Source organism: Melanostigma gelatinosum, assembly GCF_949748355.1.
Source record: "Melanostigma gelatinosum genome assembly, chromosome: 12".
Taxonomy (NCBI): domain Eukaryota; kingdom Metazoa; phylum Chordata; class Actinopteri; order Perciformes; family Zoarcidae; genus Melanostigma; species Melanostigma gelatinosum.
The window spans coordinates 12,440,803-12,466,039 of NC_136645.1; the positions used below are offsets into that span (position 1 = coordinate 12,440,803).

Genomic DNA, 25,237 nt, shown 5'->3' on the forward strand with positions numbered 1-25,237 from the left:
ATGTTCTGATATGTATGCCTGCACTATGGATGAAGTTATCAACCATTCTACCAGCTACTGTATGTCCCTGTATCTGTGTGGTATGTTACGCAACCGTATAATCGGGTACAATGGGAGCAATGTGAGGTGACATGAGATGTAGAAATACATGTCCATTTACTGCACATTCAGAGATGTTAACTTAAGGCTTCAACATGTAAAGGTAATCTCTGATACTCACTGGTTTATAGATATTGAAAGTGAAGTGTCTGGCGGTTAAAAGAGACCAAAAATAACAAATAGACCCTCGCTGTCGACTTGAAAAAGTAATGTTCTCGTGTTAAAATGTTCATGGTGTGAAAACCTACTTTTCCTATGAAAAGGCTGTATGTTATCAGACTTCTGGAAGATTTTTGTTGATACTGTTTGTGTCATTTTTAAATATGTGGTAATAAAGAAGTGAGTCTTTGGATTGTTTGTCTTGTTTTGTTTTTTTAATGAAGTTACAACACTGACTTTTTAAATCTGTAAAATATTTTCACAAAGTAATGAAAATGCCTCAGCATATGTTGACTGAAATGGCTAAATGCAGTTAAAAAAAATAAACATCTCGTTCTGTAGTCTTAAGTAATGCATTCATCACCTGTTGTTTTTGGTTGCGCATTGTCACTGTTGTCCTGCATCGTTACAAACCAGTTACGCACATTCACAGCCAGGACCTGCAGCTTGCACCACAGTCTGCCACTTTTAACCACTCAGCAGCTCCACTGGACCAGTTGGCTGTTAAGTGCCTTGCTCTAGGGCACCTCATTAGCTGTTTATGATGAATAGAAGAGCTTTATACATTTATTTTTCCCCATCCGTTGCCAGCTGCTTCTCACTCAAAGATGCCCTAAGAAATGACACTTTGCAAAAAACGAAAAAGGAGAGAGGACTGCTGAGTGACAGCTGGTCGTGTTGCGTTAGAAACAAATGCTGCCCTCCAGTGGTCACATCTAGTAATTACGCTAGCGTGTATAGCTGGTCTTGTGGTCACTAGATGGCACAAAAGGTTTTGTTTTGGGAAAGCAAACCGCTACACTAAGTGAGGGAAGATTCATACTCGAGATGCACAGCACAGACTTTTCCCACGGAAAGGAATACAAATTCAAAGAGTTATTGTGAGCTTAAATGCTGATTCATTTTAACAGACACATCTTGTTGATCCTTGCTTGTTTAACTTCTGACAGTTTTACCAAATCACCTGAATACGTGATGATTTCTAGAAATATTTTAAAGCTCTTATCCCCACTGCTAATGTCCAAACCATCAGGCAGCATTATAACTGAACAATATATTAGACTGTAGGACCTGTTGTCTGTCCACTTAAGGTTCAGAAGCTGTTTTGGTTTATTTCAACAAGTCTGATCTGTACATGCAATATAAATGTTACTTTATCCATTCTTCTTACTGCCCAGTCAGGTGAGCACGAAGAGAAATGAGGAAGCACTACCCAGTAGATCATTATCTTTGAGATTGACGTGTGAAGTTGCATATTTGGGCTCGGATTACCTCGCATCCACCAGATGTTCAGTTTCCTCCATCTCCTCCTGGCTGATGCAAAGTGATTCACAGGCAATCTGGGAGACAAAGTCCTTTCTGTGTATTCTGGATCTACTCAGCAGTGCCAGACTGGTGCAATGGCAAACTGAGGCATCTGTAGGGCAGCTTTATAAGGTCCTGAAACCTCAGCAGACTCCCTCAGTGCAGAGAAAGCAGCAGATTGGCTCAGGTAATCCTCAAAGCGCTGAGCTTCCCCTTATTGTGTAAAGTAAGCTAATTTTACCTCATATAGTTTATCTTAACTTTTCAACCATAAATCTTATGACTGTAGATGTGGAATGATGATCCAGCAGTAGTTGTAGCTGCAATAGTGGTTTTCATTGTGCCTCAGCTCATTCTTCACTGTTCAGTGGTGGAAACTCTGAGGTGCTTCTCTTGAGAATATCCATATTATGCTCCTTGACTCTACCTCACTGCATTTCAGTGGGAAGTATTCGTTGCTCGTCTACATATATTTGGCAGCTATCGTCATTAAATTAAGACTTGACATTAACCAAAACAAATAAGCTCACAATGCAGTGTTAAAGATGACGCAGTGTGTACTCAGGGTCCCTCGTTAGACTTGGATGTGACCCAACAAAAGCCCTCTTGTCTTACATTACTATCAAATCAATCATCAATATAATCATCAAAACTAGTGGTGTCACGGATCACGGATCGATCCGTGATCCGTTCGGATCACCCCTCACGGTTCGGATCACTCGTGAACCGCGGATCAATCCAGTATTTCTATTTTTTTTTTACAGTGTAATCATCATAGTGTGTAAAGTTCGACTGTTGCTGTTCCTTTTCAAGTAACAAGTCCCCGAATATCAATGCAGAGTGTCAGTGAACAGATATAAAGCAGTAGTGTGTTCACGTGAACGGAGCAGGTTAGAAGCATTCAACGGTGAAGTCATGGCGAGCGGAGGAAAGTCAGAAGCCGCGGCGTCATTTAAGTCGCAAGTTTGGAAACATTTTGTCTTCCCTGTAACGTATAATGACGGATGAGGGTGGTGGACGAAACCGTTACGGTATGTAGGCGTTATTTAAAGAGAGAGACACGCGACAACGGCAAAACATCGGGCATGTCAGCGACGGGGACACTCTGGTGTAGAAAACAAAGGATTTCTAAATCTGGTTAAAATGCTGTAGACACAAATGCTCTGTGAGCATCACACAGACACACACCTGGTTCAGGCGCTGTAGACACGCCCCCTCTGTGAGCGTCACACAGACACACACCTGGTTCAGGCGCTGTAGACACGCCCCCTCTGAGCGTCACACAGACACACACCTGGTTCAGGTGCTGACAGAAGTGTCAGAGTGAAGCTAGACAGGCCCAATAATATTCCAGTCACCACAGAAAGGTCGACCCTCTCCCCAGACAATGGAGATATTCTCATCTTTTTGAAAGTAATGTCACAGTAATGGTAAACATTGTTGTGTATTTGAATGACATAACCTGACAGGAAGTAAACACAGACCCAAGTTGTTGCTGAGCAGTTCAGTTCAGTGTAAACAGTGGAAGCCAGCTCACTGGCTGTTTCTTTCTTTCAGTATTGATGAAAGGACGAGGATATCAACATACCTCATGTTGCACTTGCAACTTAACAGAATTCTTGAATGTATTATTTTTATTTGTTGATTTAATTTTGTTTCAAATTGGACATCTTCAATATTTTTGTTTTCATGTAAGACTATAGCCCAAAGTTCTTTGCTTTAAGTGTTCTTGAAGTTCTTTAATTAATAAATGGAAAGCAAAGTTATATTTGGCTCCTCCCCTTTTCTTTGTTGATCCAAACCGTGACTCCTGAACCGTGATCCGAACCGTGAGGTTTGTGATCCGTGACACCTGTTGTGGAATATTTCCTTCAAAAAGTTCAGAAGTGAAATTGGTTTAATCCAAAGTGTTTAACATAAAAACAGAGTCTTGATGAATGATCAAAGTTTCAAAAAGTCAATTTAATGTTTGCAAACAGAGAACACAACCACGTATTGCAGTGAACTGTGAATATGCTCCAGAGACGCAGAATCAAAACAAGGTATTTATACCGGCCGGCACAGAGGAGCAGATAACACACAGGAGACTAAGGCAGAAATGTTTAGTCTAACAAGAAGCAGTTGATTGCAGAAAGAACACGTCGGTTGTTTGTCCCGACTAAGATAGAAAAGTGACCTTTGTACGAGAACAAATAGGTCAATGTGTTCAGACATCCAGACAAATGAACTTTCTAACAGCAACATATCTCACAGAAAATATGATGAGGACATGTAAAAACATTTTTACCATTACACACTATCAAAACTATTTCAAACTGTACAGTTGGCGCTCATTCAGTGAATAACTTTTTGAATTGAAATCAGTGTAGTTGAACCGCGGTTAATCATGTGTAACTTCAGCGGTGACTCGTGCTGAAAGCTTTTATCACAAACGGAAACTTTACTGCAACCAGAACAGCTAAAGGGGATTGTTTCCTGTGTGGGTATTCATGTGTACCTTCAGATCTCTGTTGCACACAAATCTATCACAGCAAACTGAGCAGCTGAAAGGTTTCTTTCCTGTGTTGTGTCTCTGTAAATCTGAACGCTGGTTAAAAGATTTCTTACAGACTGAGCAGCTGAAAGGTTTTTCTCCTGTGTGGGTTCTCATGTGGCTCTGTAAATGTGAACGCTGGTTAAAAGATTTCTTACAGACTGAGCAGCTGAAAGGCTTTTCTCCTGTGTGGGTTCTCATGTGTTTCTGTAAATTTGAACGATTGTTAAAAGATTTCTTACAGACTGAGCAGCTGAAAGGCTTTTCTCCTGTGTGGGTTCTCATGTGTTTCTGTAAAGTTGAACGCCTGTTAAAAGATTTCTTACAGACTGAGCAGCTGAAAGGTTTTTCTCCTGTGTGGGTTCTCATGTGTATCTGTAAATATGAACGATGGCTAAAAGATTTCTTACAGACTGAGCAGCTGAAAGGCTTTTCTCCTGTGTGGGTTCTCATGTGGCTCTGTAAAGTTGAACTCTGGTTAAAAGATTTCTTACAGACTGAGCAGCTGAAAGGTTTTTCTCCTGTGTGGGTTCTCATGTGGCTCTGTAAAGTTGAACTCTGGTTAAAAGATTTCTTACAGACTGAGCAGCTGAAAGGCTTTTCTCCTGTGTGGGTTCTCATGTGTTTCTGTAAAGTTGAACTCTGGCGATAAGATTTCTTACAGACTGAGCAGCTGAAAGGCTTTTCTCCTGTGTGGGTTCTCATGTGGTTCTGTAAATTTGAACGCTGGTTAAAAGATTTCTTACAGACTGAGCAGCTGAAAGGCTTTTCTCCTGTGTGGGTTCTCATGTGGTTCTGTAAATCTGAACTCTGGTTAAAAGATTTCTTACAGACTGAGCAGCTGAAAGGCTTTTCTCCTGTGTGGGTTCTCATGTGGTTCTGTAAATTTGAACGCCGGTTAAAAGATTTCTTACAGACTGAGCAGCTGAAAGATTTTTGTCCTGTGTGGGTTCTCATGTGGTTCTGTAAATTTGAACGCCGGTTAAAAGATTTCTTACAGACTGAGCAGCTGAAAGGCTTTTCTCCTGTGTGGGTTCTCATGTGTCTGTTCAGAGTTCCACTCTGGCCAAATGTTTTCTCACACTCAGAGCATCTAAAATGTTTTTCACCAGCGCTACATCTTGAATCACTGACACGGACTTCATCAGGTTTCACATAGTTTAAACCTGACTGAGGTTCTCTGATCTTCTTCCCATCACCACCCTCATCAGTGTCAGAAGACTCTCCAGTCTTCTCATCAGTATCTGGTTCTGGATGTCTATCTGGATCCAAGTTCCTGTCTGGTTCTGGTCCTCCACAGTCTTCTCCATCAGCTTCTGTTCCCATCTGTTTAGTTTGTCTTTGATGAAGCTGTGAGGACTGAGCTTCCTCTTCTTCATCTTCACTCTTCACAGGAGTCAATGAGAACTTGACATCAGCCTCCTCCAGACCTTGAAGCTGCTCTCCTTCCTGATTGGTGCAGAGTTCCTCCTGTTCTTCTTTAATGTGTGAGGGCTCTGGGTCCTCCTGGTCCAGACTGGAGCTCCACTCCTGCTGCTCAGAGGGAACCTCTTCTTTAACCAACAACAGCTGCTGGACGTCTGCAGGAAAACAGTAAACACACACAGAGGGGTTACAAAGACATTTTAGAATTGAGCAAAGAGTCTCCTGGACATACACTTCCAGAGTATCACCAGAACCAGATAATACAATAATGTAATCAACTTATGTGACCATGAACACATGAACCATTTTAAGCTGCCAAATCCATGTGGTGTTATCAAAGAGAGCAAACTTGTACTTGAAGTTGAAATATTTCCTGTCATCTAGAAGCTGAGAGAACAAATCAGCATACCTGCAAACTCATAAGCGGTGAAAGAGGTGGGGGGGGAGACGGTAGACGATCTACAAGTATTAACAATTTATTAAGTCAAGCATCAAAGCATAAAAAACAGATCTATGGTTTCACAAAACACAAGAATTGATTAAGTAGCCCTAGCAACAGACACAAAGTCAGAGCTCCGTATACGCACCTCTCCTCTCAGTGTTTTGTGAGCCCTGTATCTTTATACTTTATTTGAACTTGTCCAGCACAGGGACGCATTATCTTCACCCACACACAAGCCAGGGTTGGGCCACATTGTGTGTGGGAGTCCTGGAGTCTCAGGGATGGGGAAGGTGCTGTTCCTGCAGGTTGCTACACAATATCCCACCGACTAACCCGATTCACAACACAACTAGTTATAAGTTTTAAGCTACCACCTGCGTGTCAGAGCTACCTCTTTGTACGGGGAGCGCGTGAGTGCCTCACCCGGAGATTCAAACCTTTGCTCTATGACACACGCAACACTATTGCAAATGAGCACACACTATGGAGCTAAATCCAGGTCAAAAGTTTCGTTCACTTGAAAAAAAAATGTGAACCTGAAAGTCCAAAAATACAGCAATGTATTCAAAATAAAAATAAGTGAATGAAAAGTTTTTTTGGGTTGAATATAATTTTGATTCAGTTCTGGAATTTTTTCGAATACATTTTTTTTTTCAGTTTTCACGTTCATATATATTTTGATATTTGAGTTCTTATATTTTTCAGTTTCATATTTTATATTTTCAGATTCAAATCTTTTTTTTTTGGGTTTCAAATCTTTTTTTCACGTTCAGGTTGTTTTTTTTCAGTTCAGGTTTTTTTTTTCAGTTCAGGTCGTTTTTTTCAGTTCAGACTTTTGACCCAGATCTAACGTGGGGGGCGTGGTATCAACTGAGAGGGGCGTGTCATCATGAGTGACAGCATAACAACGAGGGCTGAGGAGTTCCTCAACCACGTTGCCTTCAGGTAACGTGGGCACCGCGAGAATTATGATTCAACACTTTCTATTCACCATATTCACGTGATTGAAAGTTTTAAAAAATGACGCTAGTGCCAAAATTCTGTTTAGCAAGCTGTTTTAGCCTCTACTTGGGACGAATCACAGTAAAAGAGCAATAAACTATGCCATATTGGGCCGTTCAACTACCACACTTAATATCTGACGTTTCGCACTTCCACACACCACTGTGAACGCAGCGTAGTGTCCTTGTGATGGCGTCCGCTCCACCTGGACCGCCTGCTGGCGCCAGCGCGCAGGTAAGAAATCGAATTCATTTTTTTATAGATACTAGAAATTATCCTAAATATTATAATGATGATTGTAAGATAGCGTCATACATAAAGGGAGAAGATTTATTTAAGTGGGGATTTCGCCAAAGCTAGAAATTAAGCAAATAGCTTAATGCTGTTAGCTTGTGTTTGTGAATTGTTCCCTCCTTACACTGACCAGCTCAAGTCCTTCAATGTGTGTTGTCTTTCGTAACAGAATGTCGACTATAATTCGACAGTGGCTGCAGCTGCACAGAGCCTTATAAATGTTGCTTGGCGTCACTGTTTACAGAACTTCGTCGTTCATCAGTGTGGATCCTCACATCGTTATCACTGTGGTTATCTCTATAGTTATATAGTTCTTGGTGTGGACGGACCTTTAGTTTACACAGCATAACCTTTGCAGTCCTCTTTGTTGTTGTATTCTGATACGTAATTTAGGCTATGATAGACGCCTTCCAAGTTGGCTCACTTTGCATACGTTTTAAGTAATAACTTGCATGCTGTTTGTTTGCATGTATTTCTTCCACGTCTGCAGAGGGATCTTGATGTCTTCAGGATGGGTTGGGATAATCATCCTTTAAGGACAGAGCAAAATCTGTCCCCACAACAACTGTGGACAATCGGACTCCTCCAGAATCCTGTTAATGCTCCAGACCTGGCAGAGGTAGCAAATCTAAGTTATTTTTAAGCAAACATAGTATTATACATCTATAGTTTTGACCAGTGTTTCTACTTCATAGAATAGCAAAGCTCACACCATTTCCTTGAATTTATTTTAGACACAAGCATTGTGCATAAAACAGCTTTTCAACACTGTAAAGGAAGCCCTCAAAACTTATACCATGAAAAAACATCTAGGTACAACTGAATTTAGTTTACTTTAGATTACACTACCAATTATAATTTGGGGTAAGAAAATTGAATATTGCTTAATAACAGATGTGTCAAAGTTTTTTTCAATCACCAACGTCAAATTAATGAAAGAGATAACAGAACAAAAATGTGTTCAAATGCTGATCAGGGCTTGTATCTCTTTGTTCACATTAAAACTAATTAAATGATACTATGTTGATACTTGCATCAGCATAGTATCAGTTATGTTCACATGTTGATCTATTTAAAATCTGCTTACCTTTATAGTTTTACTTTATGTCCTCAGATTTCTATGTGACAAATGTTTAATTAATAAATCTGCCTTTTTTTTCTTGATGAAGGAAATCGAGGATGCAGATCTTGATTTCAACAGTGCCAGTGAGCAAAATGTGACCAGTTCTGGAGTGATTCTTCCACCCATTGCATGTCCCCTATGTGAGGAGGATATGGCACGCCTTAGGGCCGCTATTGATGTTGCTAGACCATCTGAGTCCTACGCCGAGACATTTATTTAGCTGTATTGAACTGTGTACTAACTCATGTATCATAAATGCAAACGTTGTGTTTCAAGGGTTTTACCCCTTTAACACCAACAAGTATACAATGAATGTGTTTTAAATTTGTATTTGTTGTGACTGGCAACAGTGAAGCCACATGTAAAAAGAAAAAGAAGAATAAATCGTATAAAATCTTTTTTTAATTCCAAACCTTAACATTTTGTTCTCTTTTATAAACAGTCAACACAATTTTTGTGTGTACGGAACTCATTTTTCAAAACAAGTATTTTTAAATATTACAATTAAATACTTTTCTTTTCTCAGAACATGAGAGTATTAAAACAGCAGTTTTTGCTAAACATGAACGGAGGCAAAAAAAAAAAAAATGGAGGGTAGAGAGAGACAATTGTCTACACATTGTGAAATTCCTGCCCGAGATGAAAAGCCTCCATCATAACCTTTTTGAACTCGACATATGACCTCATATGTCGTACGGGTAGTGCAATTGTCTTTGTACATGCTGAGACGACAGGGTAACAGATGCTGTGATGCCCAAAGTCTGCACTGCAGTCGTGGTTAAATCTGAGCATCACAGCAAAATCCTTCTTCTCGGATGGGAGAAGTGGGATGTAACCTTGGCCCGTGATCCACTGCAGAAACCTTGCAGGTGTGATGGACCGTGGGCCGTCTTCGTCCTCTTCATGATCTTCAGCTATGAAGCAAAGAGAAGAAAAAAATAAAGTTATGCGACAGTTTAAAATGTAGTTTTCCTTTTTTACTGCAATGCAGGTCTTTAGATTTAAAGAAGTGAAATAAACAGAGGTACTCTCGGTCACAGAAGAACAGCTGATCCAAAACAAATGTAATCAAATGTGTGTGATTTCCTGAGGTTTAGAGATATTCGACTATTTCGGCCTACCACAATGGTTATAAATGGCATTCTGTGTTAACATTAAGTCTTTTTACATAGAATGGAGATATAGATTGGCCTTTGTAAAAGTTCTCATTAAGAACTAGAGGTTTAGGAAAAACAATTCTCATTTGTATGTATAATGTCTATGCAGTTGTGGAGTGTAACTAATTTCATTTACTAACTTCACTTAAGTACTATTTAAAAGTACTTGTACTTTACTTCAGTATTTGCATTCCATGCTACTTTATACTTCTACTCAACTATTTCAGAGGGAAATCTTGTACGTTTTACTCCACAACATTCATTGAGAGCTTTAGTTACTGGTTACTTTGCAGATTTAGATTATCAATACACATTACTAAAATGAACTAAACTAACTCTTGAACATGGAGGGCCAAAATCTGCAAAGGGAAACTCACTTTGCACGTTTGGCATTGTGCTTTTGGCATACTTGAATTCAATGGCATCTGGAGGTAATGGATTTACATCAAACTCATGTTGCAGAGGCACAATAAACAGGGTGTTTCTCCCTGACCCTGTAACACTGCGAATTAGGGTCCCAGTGTAGCCATGAGAATCAGGAGGAATCATTATCAGTCTCCTTTTACCCTGCCCACCTGTAAATGCAACATTGTTTAGATCAGTTGTGTTTGTTTGGGCTACTTATTTGAATGGCAATGTATTACAATGGAATTTATATAACAAGTTTTCTCTACCTGCAGCCTTGTAGAGTAGCCATCCTCCTGTCAGCCCCTGCATCTTAGGATACTCATCTTGTAGTAGTCTGAAGAACTAAAAGAACAATAACATAGGGACTAAGTGATGTCTACATGCTTGAAGAAAAGCCAAACACGAGGATGAAGTTGCATGTTTCAAATATAAACAATTGTGCAATTTGTAACTAGTACGTTTTCTTTATGAAATACCTCTTCATGGCCCATATCCCTGTACATGTTGAGATGTCTTTTTCCAAGTCCTGCCTGGGCAAGGTCAAACTCTTCAGAGGAGGTTGGGGTTGTCTCTGCATTAATGTTCAACAGGTATGCATAGAAACTAAAAGGCCTCCAGGTCTTTGTGGATGCTGTGCCACAGGTCTTTAGACTCTGCATCATTCGCTTTCCACGGTTACCTTTTCTTGTGAAAAACCCAGGGAAAGATCTACATGATTAAAAAAAACAATTTGATTAAAATATGATGAATATACATATGAACTTGTCAAACTACCATTAAATTAACATGAAAAATGAAATTCCATAAAAACTAAAACCTGGCCATGTCCTGTTCTACAGAAGATGATGGCTCTTGCTGCGTTCTTCCTTGCTCTTGCTGTCCCTGAGAGAGGTTCTGTGCGAGCACATTTATAAGGCTCTGTGCAGCTGCAGCCACTGTCGAATTATAGTCGACATTCTGTTACGAAAGACAACACACATTGAAGGACTTGAGCTGGTCAGTGTATGGAGGGAACAATTCACAAACACAAGCTAACAGCATTAAGCTATTTGCTTAATTTCTAGCTTTGGCGAAATCCCCACTTAAATAAATCTTCTCCCTTTATGTATGACGCTATCTTACAATCATCATTATAATATTTAGGATAATTTCTAGTATCTATAAAAAAATGAATTCGATTTCTTACCTGCGCGCTGGCGCCAGCAGGCGGTCCAGGTGGAGCGGACGCCATCACAAGGACACTACGCTGCGTTCACAGTGGTGTGTGGGAGTGCGAAACGTCAGATATTAAGTGTGGTAGTTGAACGGCCCAATATGGCATAGTTTATTGCTCTTTTACTGTGATTCGTCCCAAGTAGAGGCTAAAACAGCTTGCTAAACAGAATTTTGGCACTAGCGTCATTTTTTAAAACTTTCAATCACGTGAATATGGTGAATAGAAAGTGTTGAATCATAATTCTCGCGGTGCCCACGTTACCTGAAGGCAACGTGGTTGAGGAACTCCTCAGCCCTCGTTGTTATGCTGTCACTCATGACACGCCCCTCTCAGTTGATACCACGCCCCCCACGTTAGATCTGGGTCAAAAGTCTGAACTGAAAAAAACGACCTGAACTGAAAAAAAAAAACCTGAACTGAAAAAAAAAACCTGAACGTGAAAAAAAGATTTGAAACACAAAAAAAAAGATTTGAATCTGAAAATATAAAATCTGAAACTGAAAAATATAAGAACTCAAATATCAAAATATATATGAATGTGAAAACTGAAAAAAAAAAATGTATTCGAAAAAATTCCAGAACTGAATCAAAATTATATTCAACCCAAAAAAACTTTTCATTCACTTATTTTTATTTTGAATACATTGCTGTATTTTTGGACTTTCAGGTTCACATTTTTTTTTCAAGTGAACGAAACTTTTGACCTGGATTTAGCTCCATAACACACACACATAATACTGTTATGTTCAAAATGTCTCAAACAAAAGGTGAAGGAAAAAGCCCCCCTCCTTGTTCCAGAGGAGAAGAAGCATGCAGAGGAGAAGAGGCAGCTCCCCCCCGCCCTGCTCTCTTTCTTCCATCATTAAGCAGGGCCGAATCAGCTGGTTGAAGTTTAAATCAAAAGGAATTTAATATACTAACAAAAGAAAATGCAGTTACAAACTGAATTACACGATCAGCAGTAATATTTCATGAAATAGAGGCCCCATCCACACCACACGACAGACTGGTGTGTCCGCCTCATGGTCCAGATGAGGTCTGGTTATCTCCGGGGATTCAGTTTCTTTGTCCCTCCAAAGTCTCTGAAATGTCTCATATTACACATTCCTTAGCCCATCGATCAGCTCAGTGATTGGCTGAACCCGTCGGACTTCAGTCGGCCACTTCCTTCACCAATTCACCCCCCTTCTTGAAGGCTGTGCTCAGAAACTCTTCAGCAACATCCCCCTCTCTCTGACTTCATGGCGGTGTCATAAATTCTCTGGTTTCTCTCACAGTGCTCAACAAATTCAGTAACTCTCCCTTTAGTTTAAACCTTCTAAAAGTAAACATATTGTAACACATTATATCCATCGCTAGGAGCGCTTTAAAACTTAAATTCCTCACAATATGTATACATTTAATGCCTGTAAATACAGCACGCATATTTCTACAGTAGCGAGAACCATCGCCTATACAAAATGAAGTGATTCGTTTTCATTTAACCCTGTTACTGTATGGCTTAATATTAACTTCCACTGTTACTGTAAAGCCGTTAGAATTGTGGCCTATCTTCTATTTACAATTAATATGCATTCAATCCGGTTCGATGATTGAAATCATGAAGGTTCAGGCTCCTTAACGCTCTCTCTCATTACTTCAGGGCCTTTGGGAGCAACTGCACGTGGGACAGTTGGGACCGGAAGTACACTGGCTGTGGTCATTACAGTGAACAGTGTGATGAGAGGGCACGTGAGCCCTTGTTGCTGTACTTCGTCTCATTGGAGCAGAGGCTGCAGTTAGCATACCCTGCCTTATCAATGCATTTAAAACACTGACAGCGGGAAGCTGTACTGCTCTCTCTTCACATCTGTTTAGACCTCCACCTTTATCCAGGCCCAGCTCCACTCACATCTCAGCCCTGCGTCAAGCTGCGCTACACACACAACATCCTCTTCATCTCATCAGTATCTGGGCCTCATGTTTCAAGTTATTATCACCACGAAATCGCCTCATTCTACTTTGAGTTAAACAAAAAAAACCAGAACCGCCGTTGTTCCGGTTTAACGTTAACGAGTGACCGCGTGGACTGAACCGGAACACGGAGGGTGATTCATGTTTCATCACGTTACGCTTTTTCCTCCTAAATCTTGATAATGATGAGCGTTAGCCGTTGACAAAGTTCCGCATGCAGTGGACGTTAACTTAACCCAACAAGTCTGAACGGTAACGGAACTTAAACGTTAACGGAGGGAAATGAAGACGGTGTAGACATCTTAACGCTGATTGGCCAGGACTCGACACGTGTCGCATCAAATATGTTTTATTGCGAAGATCACGACATCACATGTTCTCCTTGTCTCACTCAAATCTGAGAAACGCTGGCTGGCCAGTTGACCACCCCCCCCCCCAAACAAATAAAAACTACGGATCTAACGTTACACTCATGTGGATGATATATTTTGAGTCAAAACTGCTTATTTCGCCGAAAAGCGACACGTTTGCAGGTATTCAATCAGGAGAAGAAGAAAACGACGAATTGCAACAGAGTCTCACTCCAAACTACATTACAAGTTATCAGCCGGAGCATGAACAGTGTTAAATAAAGTGAACCTACGTGCTCTTTGTATCCGGATTTCCGGGTTGAGAACAGCGTCCAGAAGTTCCCGTTGTCGCTTATTCGCCTCTTTTGAACGAGAGAGTTCCTCCTCGTACTCTGCTATCGTTCTTTCAAACAGACCAAATATCTCTTCATCAGCCGCAGTTAGTCGCTGGTTGATTAAAGATCTCAACATTTCTACTTTAGACATTTTCACTAAACCACAGAAAGTTGTCCTCCAGACGAACTCCGTTAAAAACACCGTTTACTCTCATTAAACTCTGACTAGCGCTGTGATGGTCATTGCCGTCCCCGTCCGTCTGTTTCCAGGTAGCATGCTAAGCTAACTTCAATAGCTTTATAGGCTACCACGAGATTAGTCCTCGTCCTCTTCTTCTTCCTCTCCTCCTTCTTCTTCGTCTTCTTCTCATTCTTCTTCTTTCACTTTAATGGCGGACTACAAACCAATGTTTAAGGCGCCACCTACTGGACCGGAGTGTGTAACATCATGACTTCATGACAGTTATCATTTAAACACAATAATAATGTCATTTATAAATATAATGAAACAATTAGAAATAAACTTCATATTGCAGTCATATTCTGGCCTTTTAACCCGTTCCATTCAAAATATTAAATAAAGCCCTTTTAAGCTGAACTTGTTTGTCCCCTGTCTCTAACAGTCCTTTGATGCTCCACTCCCTTCCTGTATCTACCACTCTGTTCTTCAGTCTTTCTCTTTCCACCCTGAACTTCCTCCACTCTATCAGCACATGTTCTACAGTTTCTTTACAGTTGCATATCTCACATTTATCCCACTCTGTCTTTTTCATGATGTGTATAATGTGTCATTGAGTCCTGTATGTCCGAACCTGAATCTGAAAGTAACATCTTCTTTTCTACTTTTACTTCCATCACTTCTCACTCTGACTGATGTCTGAATTGTGTTGTAATTTCTACCCTTATTGTCATTATTCCAAATTTCCTGCCAAGATGTCCCATCCAAAGCTTTTACCAGAGAATGTCGAGTACTCCCAACCATTGTACAGGACAGTCGATGCTGTGTTTCCGTTAAGTGCACCCTGAATTCTAATCCAGTGTGATAGTGCTGACTCAGTTCTCCTCACATGTAATGGCAGTTGCCTGGATTTCACCAAGCAATGCATTAATGGGTGTGGTTTTGACTCGGGAGATGAGTCAGAGGAGAACCATCCAGAAGAAAAGGTGAACAGATAAAAGTCCATTCAGACAGGTTCTACGAGGAACATCCGGTTTCGCTGCAACTTGGTGGGTAACAAAATCCCCTTAAACTAATAAAATAGTATATCATTACTCGTATCTTCAGTGACCTTCCATCTGGTACATATGTAACAGTTGTGGGTCGTGGAACGAGACGACTCAAGTGATTGTTTTCCAACATTTATTTATTGAAGACAAAATATCACCAATGAATTGCCTTCAGACCGTTTTCTGCCCCTCTGCTCCCTCAGCAACGTGTGATTTAATTCATTTTCTTCAAATACACACTGACCAATCAGAGCTCGGTACGTGCACCGTTGATGAATATTACATAATCACAGTTTAAACTGACAAATGCAAAAAAAGACAGCTGGCAATAAATCTCAGACTGTGTGAATTAGTAAATTAACAGATTTATGACATCACTGCTTCATTTAGAGCACGATAGATCTGACTATAAGTACATGTGTGTATTATGGTAAATTAATGTGTTGCAGATGTGTTTTCATGGCGTGTATGACAATATTTTAGCCTTGTTCTTTCAGCTGTAGCCTTAGTGGTGCCAAACAGACTTGGGAGTAAATAGAAAATAAATGTGTAAATATTCTCTCATCACACATTCACTGACGTGTGTCGGCTTCTTGAGTCGTGTCTTACAGTCTCCGGCTACTTTAATGTTTGGTGTGGGTGATTTTAAGTGATGGAAGGAAACTTCCTTACTGCTTAGAATTATATTTATATATATTTTGATTGATTTGCCCAAAAGTCAGTTTCACATCGCTGGGGTCTCGGCTGAAAGAATAAGAATACATCAAAGTAAAACATTGACGTGAATACACGTGTTATTATAGTCAGATCTATCGCGTTATAGATGAAGCAGTGATATTATAAATCGGTTCATTTTCAGAATGACAGTTAGTGATTTCTTGCCAGCTGTCCTTCCTGCATTTGTCAGTTTAAACTGCGTTACTTTCAGCATGAATTATGTTCATGTTCTATGTTGGTCTCAGAGTGCACCAGACTGCTGCATTTAACTTTAAAATGTACAACATTTTCTTCCAGGTGAGCGTGTCCCCGGCCCCCTCTAGAAAACCAACACGAACTAGAAAATAAAAACTCAATTAGTGGATCAAGCTAAAGACAGTACCAAATCTGAGCATGGACTCAATGAGCGATGCTCTCAAATTGAAAGAACACGCTCTTGGATAAAGATAGGATGAAAGCTCCATCGTTCCTCCCCTGTGTGATGGTTCATGTGGTGTGTCAAATGTATTTTATACATTTTGTATAAAACCGTAATCACAAACAGAACCACTATGTCTCTTATATGATTAACAGTGCCATTGATGAATAAATAATTCCTTCATCTGATGAGTGTACTTCCAATAATAAATGAATCCAGGTTGTTGAACACGGGGGAGATTATGCGAAATCGCGATGCCTCTAAACAGTTTAGCCCTGGTTATCAGGAGATATGACAAGTCGCACTAAGTTTGAACCGGTTAGACAGACCTGCGTCTGTTGCCAAGAAACCTTCCGTGGCCCTGAAGGGTACGGAGGGAACACATGAACACATACACACACACACACACACACACACACACCCCCACCCTCTCTCTGGCGGGCTCCTCAGTTCAAGGGAAGGCCAAGTGCTGATGCAGCAGTATTACACAAAGAAGCGGCCATGAGAAGGTGGGGGCCAAATTGCACACACAAGGCCATAAGAGGCCTGGGGGGAGTTTGAGGAAGAGACCTCGTTAATCATTAGTCTAGAGAAGAAAGGAAGGGAAATCCCCGGACGAAGTCATAAGGGCCAAGTCAGCGGTTTCAAGGAAAACCTATGTGGCGGTCAGATCAAAAGATTAGCCTGAGGGGGAGCATAAATAACGTGCCCTTGACAGTGGCGGCAGTAAGTCTGCAGGGGAGCTCTTAGCGACACACAGAGAGACCCGGCTTTCTGAAAAATACGCTGATGCACGGGTTCTTTGCCTTAATCAATCAAATGATGTTGGAAATTCTGTTGGAAGAAGTGATTGATGTAGATGGGAAGAATGCGCCTGAAGCGAGCGAACCAGCCCGTATTGGTATAAATAAGAGTCGTTTGTAACAGCAAGGCAGAAGTGTGGGGGAAACCAGAGGGTACGGTTGGTTAATGCTGAAATCTTTTCTCAGAAGGATTAGACTCTGTCTGTAGACTGCTTTGAAGGGGTTTTAATACTTAGGTGATTTTTTCGTATATTTTTAGTTAACACTTTTTCTCTGTATTTTGGACCAAGAGATTATACTTTGATTTGAATACAAATAAATAAAAACGAATTGGTACTTTTAAACCGACTCCATTTCTTCAAATTTCCAGAGAAGCCATAAAAGAGGTGGTCACACCTCACCGGACATCCCCCAGCCCCTGAGGTAAGTTGGAGCGACCTCCAGCACGGCACACTACTGATAAGCATTCCTGACATGCGCCAAACATCCTAATAACTTATTCAAATTATTTTCGCTTTAAACTAAGAGAAGTCCTCCGGGAGAGACCAGCTTGCGTTTGAAAGAGCTTTATATCTGTTTGGGTTCTCAAGCCGGATCTTATCAATTACGAAAGGATTAAGAAAAATCTAAAACCAAAATAAATAAAAGAGACAGAATAAATACTGGACTCTTATGAAAAACCAAATAATCGTCCGAGCGACAGACTACATTGTCTATATGAGTGGCTGCGGGTCACGTCAGATTAGACAGAAATCCAGCTTTGGACCAGGCTGGTGGTCAGATAATTAAAAAATATTCGGTACAATATTATAACCCGGTAAGGATCAATCTTAGGGTACAGCAGTGCTCGAGGCAAAACCAGGGAGGATTGGGGAGAATTCTCTCATCCCCATATCTCCCGCCCGGTCAGATGTGAAGATCATATAGGGAAAGGAGTAAAAATCCCACCCCCCCCTTCTCGCCGACTCTCACGGCAATAAGGGGTTCACACAGGGAGGTCCCAGATCCACCGGGCACGCGTCACGTGGAGTCTGGGTCCCTCTGGTGCATCGCAAGGGTTGATGTATCACCAGCTGACCCCCTGTCGATCTGTGCATCAATGATCGATACGGAGCTCCGTCGGCTCACTCTTTTATGCGTTTCACATAAAAGGCCTCCTATTGGCTTATTACTAATTATTTCCAGATGAATTGAAAAGGTTTACATAAGGAATATAGTTCTAATAACCCAAATAGAAATAAAAAAAAAAAAAAAAAAATTAATAATTATTAATTTTTCAATTTTTTATTATCGAATCAAAAAATCGTGAGGGGTCACCCCCCAGATATCACGTAACATGGCGCCCAACGTGGGGCTCGAGAGGGATTAGATCCTAGAAACACTAGAACGTGTATTCTAGGTAGAACAGCGGTTCCCTCTCGGGTTAAAGTACACGGATCCTCCCGAGGATAAAAGAACAGTGATGCAACCTTCCCTACCAATTGTTGTTCGTAATAATATCACTGTTACATTATCGCATGCCTAGGGTGGGGTAGTATTACAGTGTTGATTTTAGTTCATATTTATTGTTGCAAAATTTAAAAAGCCCCCCCCCTTGCTCCTAGCAGAGAGAGCAGGGGAGGAGGGGCGGCCCCCTCCTTTTTGCTCAGAGGAGAGAGAGCGAGCAGGGAAGGAGGGGCGTCCCCCTCCTTTTTGCTCCTAGTAGAGAGAGCAGGCAGAGGAGGGGAGGCAGCTCCCCCCTCTTTGTTCAGCGGTTAAGTTCCAGCGAAAATCTAACGGAAGTACTCGGTCCTTCGTCATCAGCTGTGGCTGCTCTGGTCGCTGCCTCTGGTTGACGTGGGCGGGCTCTTGTAAACTCATGACAATGTCACAGGTGACAGCTCTTTTGGAAGGTGTCTTGACTGCAAAGAAAGAAAAAAGCAGAGACTCGAGAGAGATTAGGCCCTAAAACACGAGAATGTGTAACATAGGGGATCAGATTTTCTCTCTCGCGTTAAAATCGTAATAATATCACTGTTATATTATTGCATGGCTGGATACCTGAGAGGCCTTAGGCCCTAAAACACTAAAGGTGTGAAATAGGGGATCAGATTGTGTGTCTCTCAGGTTAAAGTCAAAAACGCTCCCTCCTTGTTCAGAGGAGAGGGAGCGATCAGGGGAGGAGGGGCAGCCCCTCCTTCCCTTGCTTTCAAGGCAGCTCAGAATGAGCTAGAATAAGAGAAAAAAGCAAACCGCTCGCCCACACAAGCAGACTAAATGGCCCAAGCCAGTCCGAAAATGGCTGAACCTTCCCTTATCTTTCCTTCAGGGTGGAGAGGGAATGATGCACTCACTGAGGTCCTGCTTGAACAAACCTCTCAAATAGGGACCAATATGCATGAGGGATTACAAAATGAGGGACACGACAAGGTCAATAGGTTTTTTTAAACAAAATCTAGTTCCTCTTCCTAACCTTAGAACACATCCAACACAAAGTGAGGTCACGGGTCAACAGTGAACGATGGTTGATGGCTTCAAGACAGCTACGCCAGGAAAAGAAAAAAGGCAAGCCAGTATCCCATCAGGCATGGGCCTCACGTTGACTTCTGTGACCTCACACGTTACATTCCACAAGCCGGCTGGATCATCAGCTGCTCAGGGGACATGATTTTGCCTAGAATGAGCCTGGACAGCCCTCTATTGGCATTCAGGGGAACTCCAAAATCACCGTTTCTCTAAATATAGTTAGGGTCTTTAATCCTTTAAAAGTATATCATTTTTTTTTGTTTGTTACTTTACCAGTTCCATTCTTATCAGCCGTATATTTTACACGAGTTTCTCTGATTTTTCAGTTTCTCCTGCGAGGACATTTTGTTCATTTCTTATTTTATATTTTTCACGATCTTATCCTTTATATTAAGTAGGGATTATATACACATCGTTTGAGTGTTTTATGCAGTTGTTACGGACTGAGCATTTATTTTTAGTTTTAAAACTTTTTCAAACTTTTAAGTTGAATATTCTAGTTAAGGAAGGAGAGAGCCTTTTCAGATTTTTATGTTTTGATTTCTACACGATTTCTACCCTGGTCATTATGTGAAAATGAATCTTGGACCAGATGACTGGCCCCGCCCAACGATCTATGATCCTGATCTGTGCTTTCATATGGCATACAGAAGGGCGAGGGCAACAGCAGCTAACAATATCCTTCACGATTGTATAAAACTTAATCGGCTGCGAGATAGCACGCTTCAGTCTAGAAAGGACAGGTTGAAACGGGTAGTCATTTAAGGTTTTCTCTTTCTTTGATACTTTACTGCTATTTTTGTTGAATACTTTTATCCTCATCCCCTGGATATATTGGGTTTAACCTCTCATCCCTGAGGTCTCCAGGTTAACCACACCGAATCTCCAAGATCGGGGCAGGTCCAGTTGGACCGGCGGGTTGTACCACTGTCGGACTCGCCAGAATCACCCACTGCTATCTCTCCCTCTCTGTCTCCCAACGTCAACATGACCCTGACCTCTGTCCACTCTGTGGACGAAGAAATCGATCCCCGAAACGTGTACGGGCCCTTACGTGATGCAACGGACCTGATGGACCATCAGCCCATCGGGGGAGAACCGGCCTACGCTGACCTGGGTCCTTATCAGTATCCAAAGACTGAAACTGGACTTTCCGTGGGCCCGGGGGCCTTCAATCGACTCTAACGACCAGGGGGTAGAGGAATATGTCCTCTGGGACAGAAAGCGGGCTGAGACAGGTGGCGTCTCGGACGGGAGATGCTGAACTATCGACAGTGACGGGTGCTGGCGTGGCTCGCATGTGACTCTGGACATTGACTTTTCTGCTCTAGGAGAGCGAAGAAAAGAAAAAAATACAAAAACAAAGAGGTTGTGGGGGTATTTTGTATTTTCTGATATGTTCAACGTTTTGTATTCTGTACTTTTATGATATCTTTGAGAGGTGGATTTTGTTTTTGGGGATGAGGAGTGTTTTACTTTTTAGCGTTGCTTTTTCTTCTTTTAAACTATGTTTTCAGATAGGATTCATTTTCTTTTTCCTGTCTTTATTTCAATGATATAATTTCATGTGTTGTGTTTCAATATGATTCAGATTCCCATTGTTTTTCTGGGAATACCTGCTTTTGTGCATTTTTGATGATACAGAAGTTATGATGGACCTCTACTGTGAGAGTATGAGATGTTCTATTTTTCGTGTATCTGGTGCCATTCGAGAGAGGGTGTTAGGAGATGTGGCGAATTAGCCCAGATAGCATAGAAAATGGTTGATCTTCCGTTCACTGCGATAGACATTGACATTGTCTTTTGTGTGATACAAGAACGGAGGTAGAGACAAGTCACGATTCGCAAGAGAGGGTGTTGAACACGGGGGAGATTATGCGAAATCGCGATGCCTCTAAACAGTTTAGCCCTGGTTATCAGGAGATATGACAAGTCGCACTAAGTTTGAACCGGTTAGACAGACCTGCGTCTGTTGCCAAGAAACCTTCCGTTTGCCCTGAAGGGTACGGAGGGAACACATACACACACACACACACACACACACACACACACACACACACACACACCCTCACCCCCACCCCATCAGGCGGGCTTGGAGTTCCCCGGGGGGAGAAGGAGGGGGGGGGGGGGGGCAGCCATCGCACTCCCGTGGAGTCCGGGAGGCCGGAGGCAGTGTGAGGCATGAGACCTCGTTAATCATTAGTCTAGAGAAGAAAGGAAGGGGAATTCCCAGACAAAGTGAAAAGGGCCGAGTCAGCGGTTTCAAGGAAAAACTATAGGGCGGTCAAATCAGTAGAGTAGCCTCGGGGGCACACATAAATAAACTTAGCCTTGACAGTGGCGTCGATGAGACTGCTGACGGGTTCATATGGACCACGAAGGCAGACCGGGCTTTCAAAGATTACGCTGAAGTAAGGGTTTTTGTGTCATCAATCAAGTGAGGTGAAGGGTAGGAATCCGTTGGAAGTCAGACATCTGAAGCCCGTATTAGTATAAATACCAGCAGTTTTGAAACAGCAAAAGACTCTTGGAGCAGGACCTGGAAGACGCTTTTGGAGAAGGAGTCTCTAATCCCGTGCGGGCTCCGGCCTGCACGGAGGAAAACTTTAACTTTTTACAGAATCTCCGGACTTTGACTGTCGGAGGTTTTTAAGAAAACTTAGAAGGTTTTTTGAAGTCTAGTCAGGAGAGAAGGCTCACTCTGTCCAGTCCTGCGCTGGGTGAATCATTAACTTTTTCCTCCGTAAGCTACACAGCCAGCCCGTCTGCAGGCTGAGTCAGCTTTTTACAGATCCTTTGTCTGTAAACTGCTCTGAAGGGGTTTTTGAATACTTAGGTGATTTTTTCTTATATTTTTCAGTTAACGATTTTCCTCTGCATTTTGGACAAAGAGATTATACTTTGATGTAAATGCAAATAAATAAATAACGAATTAGTTTCTTCGACCAAGCCCTTTTCTTCATATTTTCTTGAGAAGTCAGCCCTGGAGAGGGGTCACACCTCAGATGATCTCCTTCATCCCCTGAGGTAAGTTGTGTTTGATCCAGCTCGGTACATTACTGATGGCATTCTTGAAATGCCCAAACCACACTGATACTTATTCTAATAATTTAAAAAAAAAAAAAAAAATTAATTAATTAATTTTTCAATTTTTTTATTATTGGATTAAAAAATCGTGAGGGGTCACCCCCCAGATATCACGTAACAAGGTATTCAGCTGTTTTCACTGTAACCTGTAACCAAGACTGTGATGGCGTCTGTGCAAATTTACAAAATGTGATTTCATATTTGACAAAGAGTCTCTCCATCGTCATACAAACAGTTCACATTCTTTTCAAAAGACCTTCTGAGCATGTGGGCCCCTGAGTCAGAGTATCCCAGTTCTTCAACAGACACTAATCCACGTAGTGCACCTGCGCCTGGAGCTCCTTGGAGATGTACCCGAGAAGGGTCGCCGTCAGCTGCTGCTTCAGGGTGGCGTTGGCCATCACTAGAGCAGTTAGCTGAGCCAAATCTGTCCACTGAATGACTCCCAGCACGGCCAGAAGATACCATCAAGCTTCTGCTGCTGCTGAGGACTGAGCTCCATTATGATCTGAGGCAGCGGTTTGAACTGTCCACTGGTCAGCCAGCAGCCCAGAAGGCCTCCGACAGCACCGCCTACAGGGGAAAAGGGTTTCAAACATGTGGAATTATGATTGCACACACAAACACACATAGCATGACAAGGATAGAGTGATTAACCCCCGCTGGATCATCGTCCTCGGTGTGTGCACCCATCTGGGTTGTGTGCCCATCGCCAACGCCGGAGACTTCGGAGGCTACTACTGTCCGTGCCATGGCTCCCACTACGATGCTTCAGGAAGGATAAGAAAGGGACCTGCTCCTCTAAAGCTGGAGGTTCCCTTCTATGAGTTCACTGAGGAGGACGTAGTCATAGTGGGATAAATACTGGAGCTCTGTCTCAGTTCCTCCCTGTAATATGTATTTTTTAGATGGCTCCGTGTGAGAGTGACATAAAACGTGTGTATTTGCTGTTAAAGACAATGATTAGGAGCGGGCCCCTCCTCGCTGTGGCGGCTGGCTGAGAGGAGGAGTAGGAAGGCTGGCTCTGCGAACATTTTCAGCGACGTGAATCTGTGGCAGCTACAGAGACTATTCAGGTCAGCGGGGGATCAAGATGCGGAGCAGAGGGCCCAGCTGGTCTGGGGTCACGGAGATGAGGCTGAACTGGCTCAGGCTTTGAAAGGACTGAGGACCCGGAGTCACCGGAGAGGACTAAGGGCCAACGGGAGAGAGGTGTTGGGCTCACACTGGCTACGAGCCTTCAATCACCTCAGGTAGCAAAACTGCTGGTGTGATTCTGATTTCATATACATTCAGATCATTCATCATCGTGACTTTTTTAAATATTATGTGGCATCCATATTGTTTTCAACAACATTTATGTTCAGGATCGGAGAGAGCTCGCCAAGCAGCCAGGGGAAGGATCCCGGGGAGGAGAGTGTGTCTGAGGCCGGAGGAGCACACAGCAGTCCGGAGACACGCCGACACACCTCCATAGGGACAACAGGAAGAGGTACAGCGGCCACAGGGGTACTAACTGAGAGCCAGGGCCCTGCAGGGACTTCGGAGAGACCAGTCAGAACCAGCTCAGGACTGAGGAGAGGAGGAGAGAACAACTCAGAGAGATACCTCCACAGAATACTCCATTGACTTGACCAAAAGCTCTGAGATGCAAAACTGACTTCAAGTTCGTGCGAGAGCGGACCGGCACCTCAGTCTGCACAGCCTGCTCACCTGGGAAAAGCAATTTGTGGAGGACAGTGACGTGACTTTCAAAGGTGGGGTGTGAAGGATTTGGGGACATCTAGCGGTGAGGTTGCAGATTGCGACCAATGGAAACGTCTCCCGTGTGCTAAGAGAATAGGAAAACTACGGTGGCCAATGTGAAAATGTGAATGGCCCTATCAGCGCCAGTGTTTGCTTTGTCCCTTCTGGGCTCCTGTACAAACATGGCGTACACTGTGAAGACGACCCAACCCCCGATTTAGATTAAAAAACAGCTCATTTTAAGGTAGCAAAAACACAGAGATTCTTTTCAGTTTTCGGTTGATTATTACACACTTTTAAGAAAACATTCTTATTCGTATTATAATCCATTTCTGCCAATAGATTACTATAAATGCTACACACTGTTGCTTTAAGTATTGTAGTTCAGTGGTGTAAATCAGAAAGTGAATAAGATTAATGAGGCAAAAAGTCACTTTAGAAATGGCCTCATCTTCCTCTGACCTATTATGCTGAAAGAACTGATGTTCTGATATGTATGCCTGCACTATGGATGAAGTTATCAACCATTCTACCAGCTACTGTATGTCCCTGTATCCGTGTGGGATGTTACACAACCGTATAATCGGGTACAATGGGAGCAATGTGAGGTGACATGAGATGTAGAAATACATGTCCATTTACTGCACATTCAGAGATGTTAACTTAAGGCTTCAACATGTAAAGGTAATCTCTGACACTCACTGGTTTATAGATATTGAAAGTGAAGTGTCTGGCGGTTAAAAGAGACCAAAAATAACAAATAGACCCTCGCTGTCGACTTGAAAAAGTAATGTTCTCGTGTTAAAATGTTCATGGTGTGAAAACCTACTTTTCCTATGAAAAGGCTGTATGTTATCAGACTTCTGGAAGATTTTTGTTCATACTGTTTGTGTCATTTTTAAATATGTGGTAATAAAGAAGTGAGTCTTTGGA

General features: G+C 42.0%; 2 protein-coding genes across 3 annotated transcripts; one reads left to right on the forward strand and one right to left on the reverse strand.

Moving 5' to 3' along the window:
* Nucleotides 1-8,772: 8,772 nt before the first annotated feature.
* Nucleotides 8,773-13,904, reverse strand: LOC306786167 (uncharacterized protein). Of its 2 annotated transcripts, XM_079280850.1 has the most exons (7): nt 13,760-13,904; nt 11,134-11,193; nt 10,765-10,904; nt 10,424-10,655; nt 10,214-10,289; nt 9,917-10,114; nt 8,773-9,296 (listed from the first exon to the last, which is right to left on the reverse strand). In XM_079280850.1, exons 2-7 carry the CDS (start codon nt 11,176-11,178, stop codon nt 8,995-8,997), a joined length of 993 nt encoding a protein of 330 aa, XP_079136976.1. In that variant the 5' UTR covers nt 11,179-11,193; nt 13,760-13,904; the 3' UTR covers nt 8,773-8,994. The 2 variants fall into 2 exon arrangements, with proteins under 2 accessions (XP_079136976.1, XP_079136977.1); XM_079280851.1 differs by lacking the exons at nt 9,917-10,114; nt 13,760-13,904 and having other exon boundaries at nt 11,134-11,527.
* A 9,562-nt stretch (nt 13,905-23,466) lies between these two features.
* Nucleotides 23,467-24,187, forward strand: LOC306785703 (uncharacterized protein; the record flags this gene model as incomplete). The annotated part of the gene is made up of 3 exons (XM_079280158.1): nt 23,467-23,482; nt 23,526-23,811; nt 23,926-24,187. The coding sequence occupies 3 exons, from the start codon at nt 23,467-23,469 to the stop codon at nt 24,185-24,187; spliced, it is 564 nt and encodes a 187-aa protein (XP_079136284.1).
* Nucleotides 24,188-25,237: the final 1,050 nt, after the last annotated feature.

Excerpts from the sequence above, each read along its gene's own strand:
- LOC306786167 (XM_079280850.1), bottom strand. The coding sequence starts at position 11,178 with ATGGCGTCCGCTCCACCTGGACCGCCTGCTGGCGCCAGCGCGCAG. Across the intron at positions 10,656-10,764 it reads GTAGAACAGGACATGGCCAG|ATCTTTCCCTGGGTTTTTCA; the intron begins GTTTTAGTTTTT and ends TTAATCATGTAG. Across the intron at positions 9,297-9,916 it reads CACAATGCCAAACGTGCAAA|CTGAAGATCATGAAGAGGAC; the intron begins GTGAGTTTCCCT and ends TTTGCTTCATAG.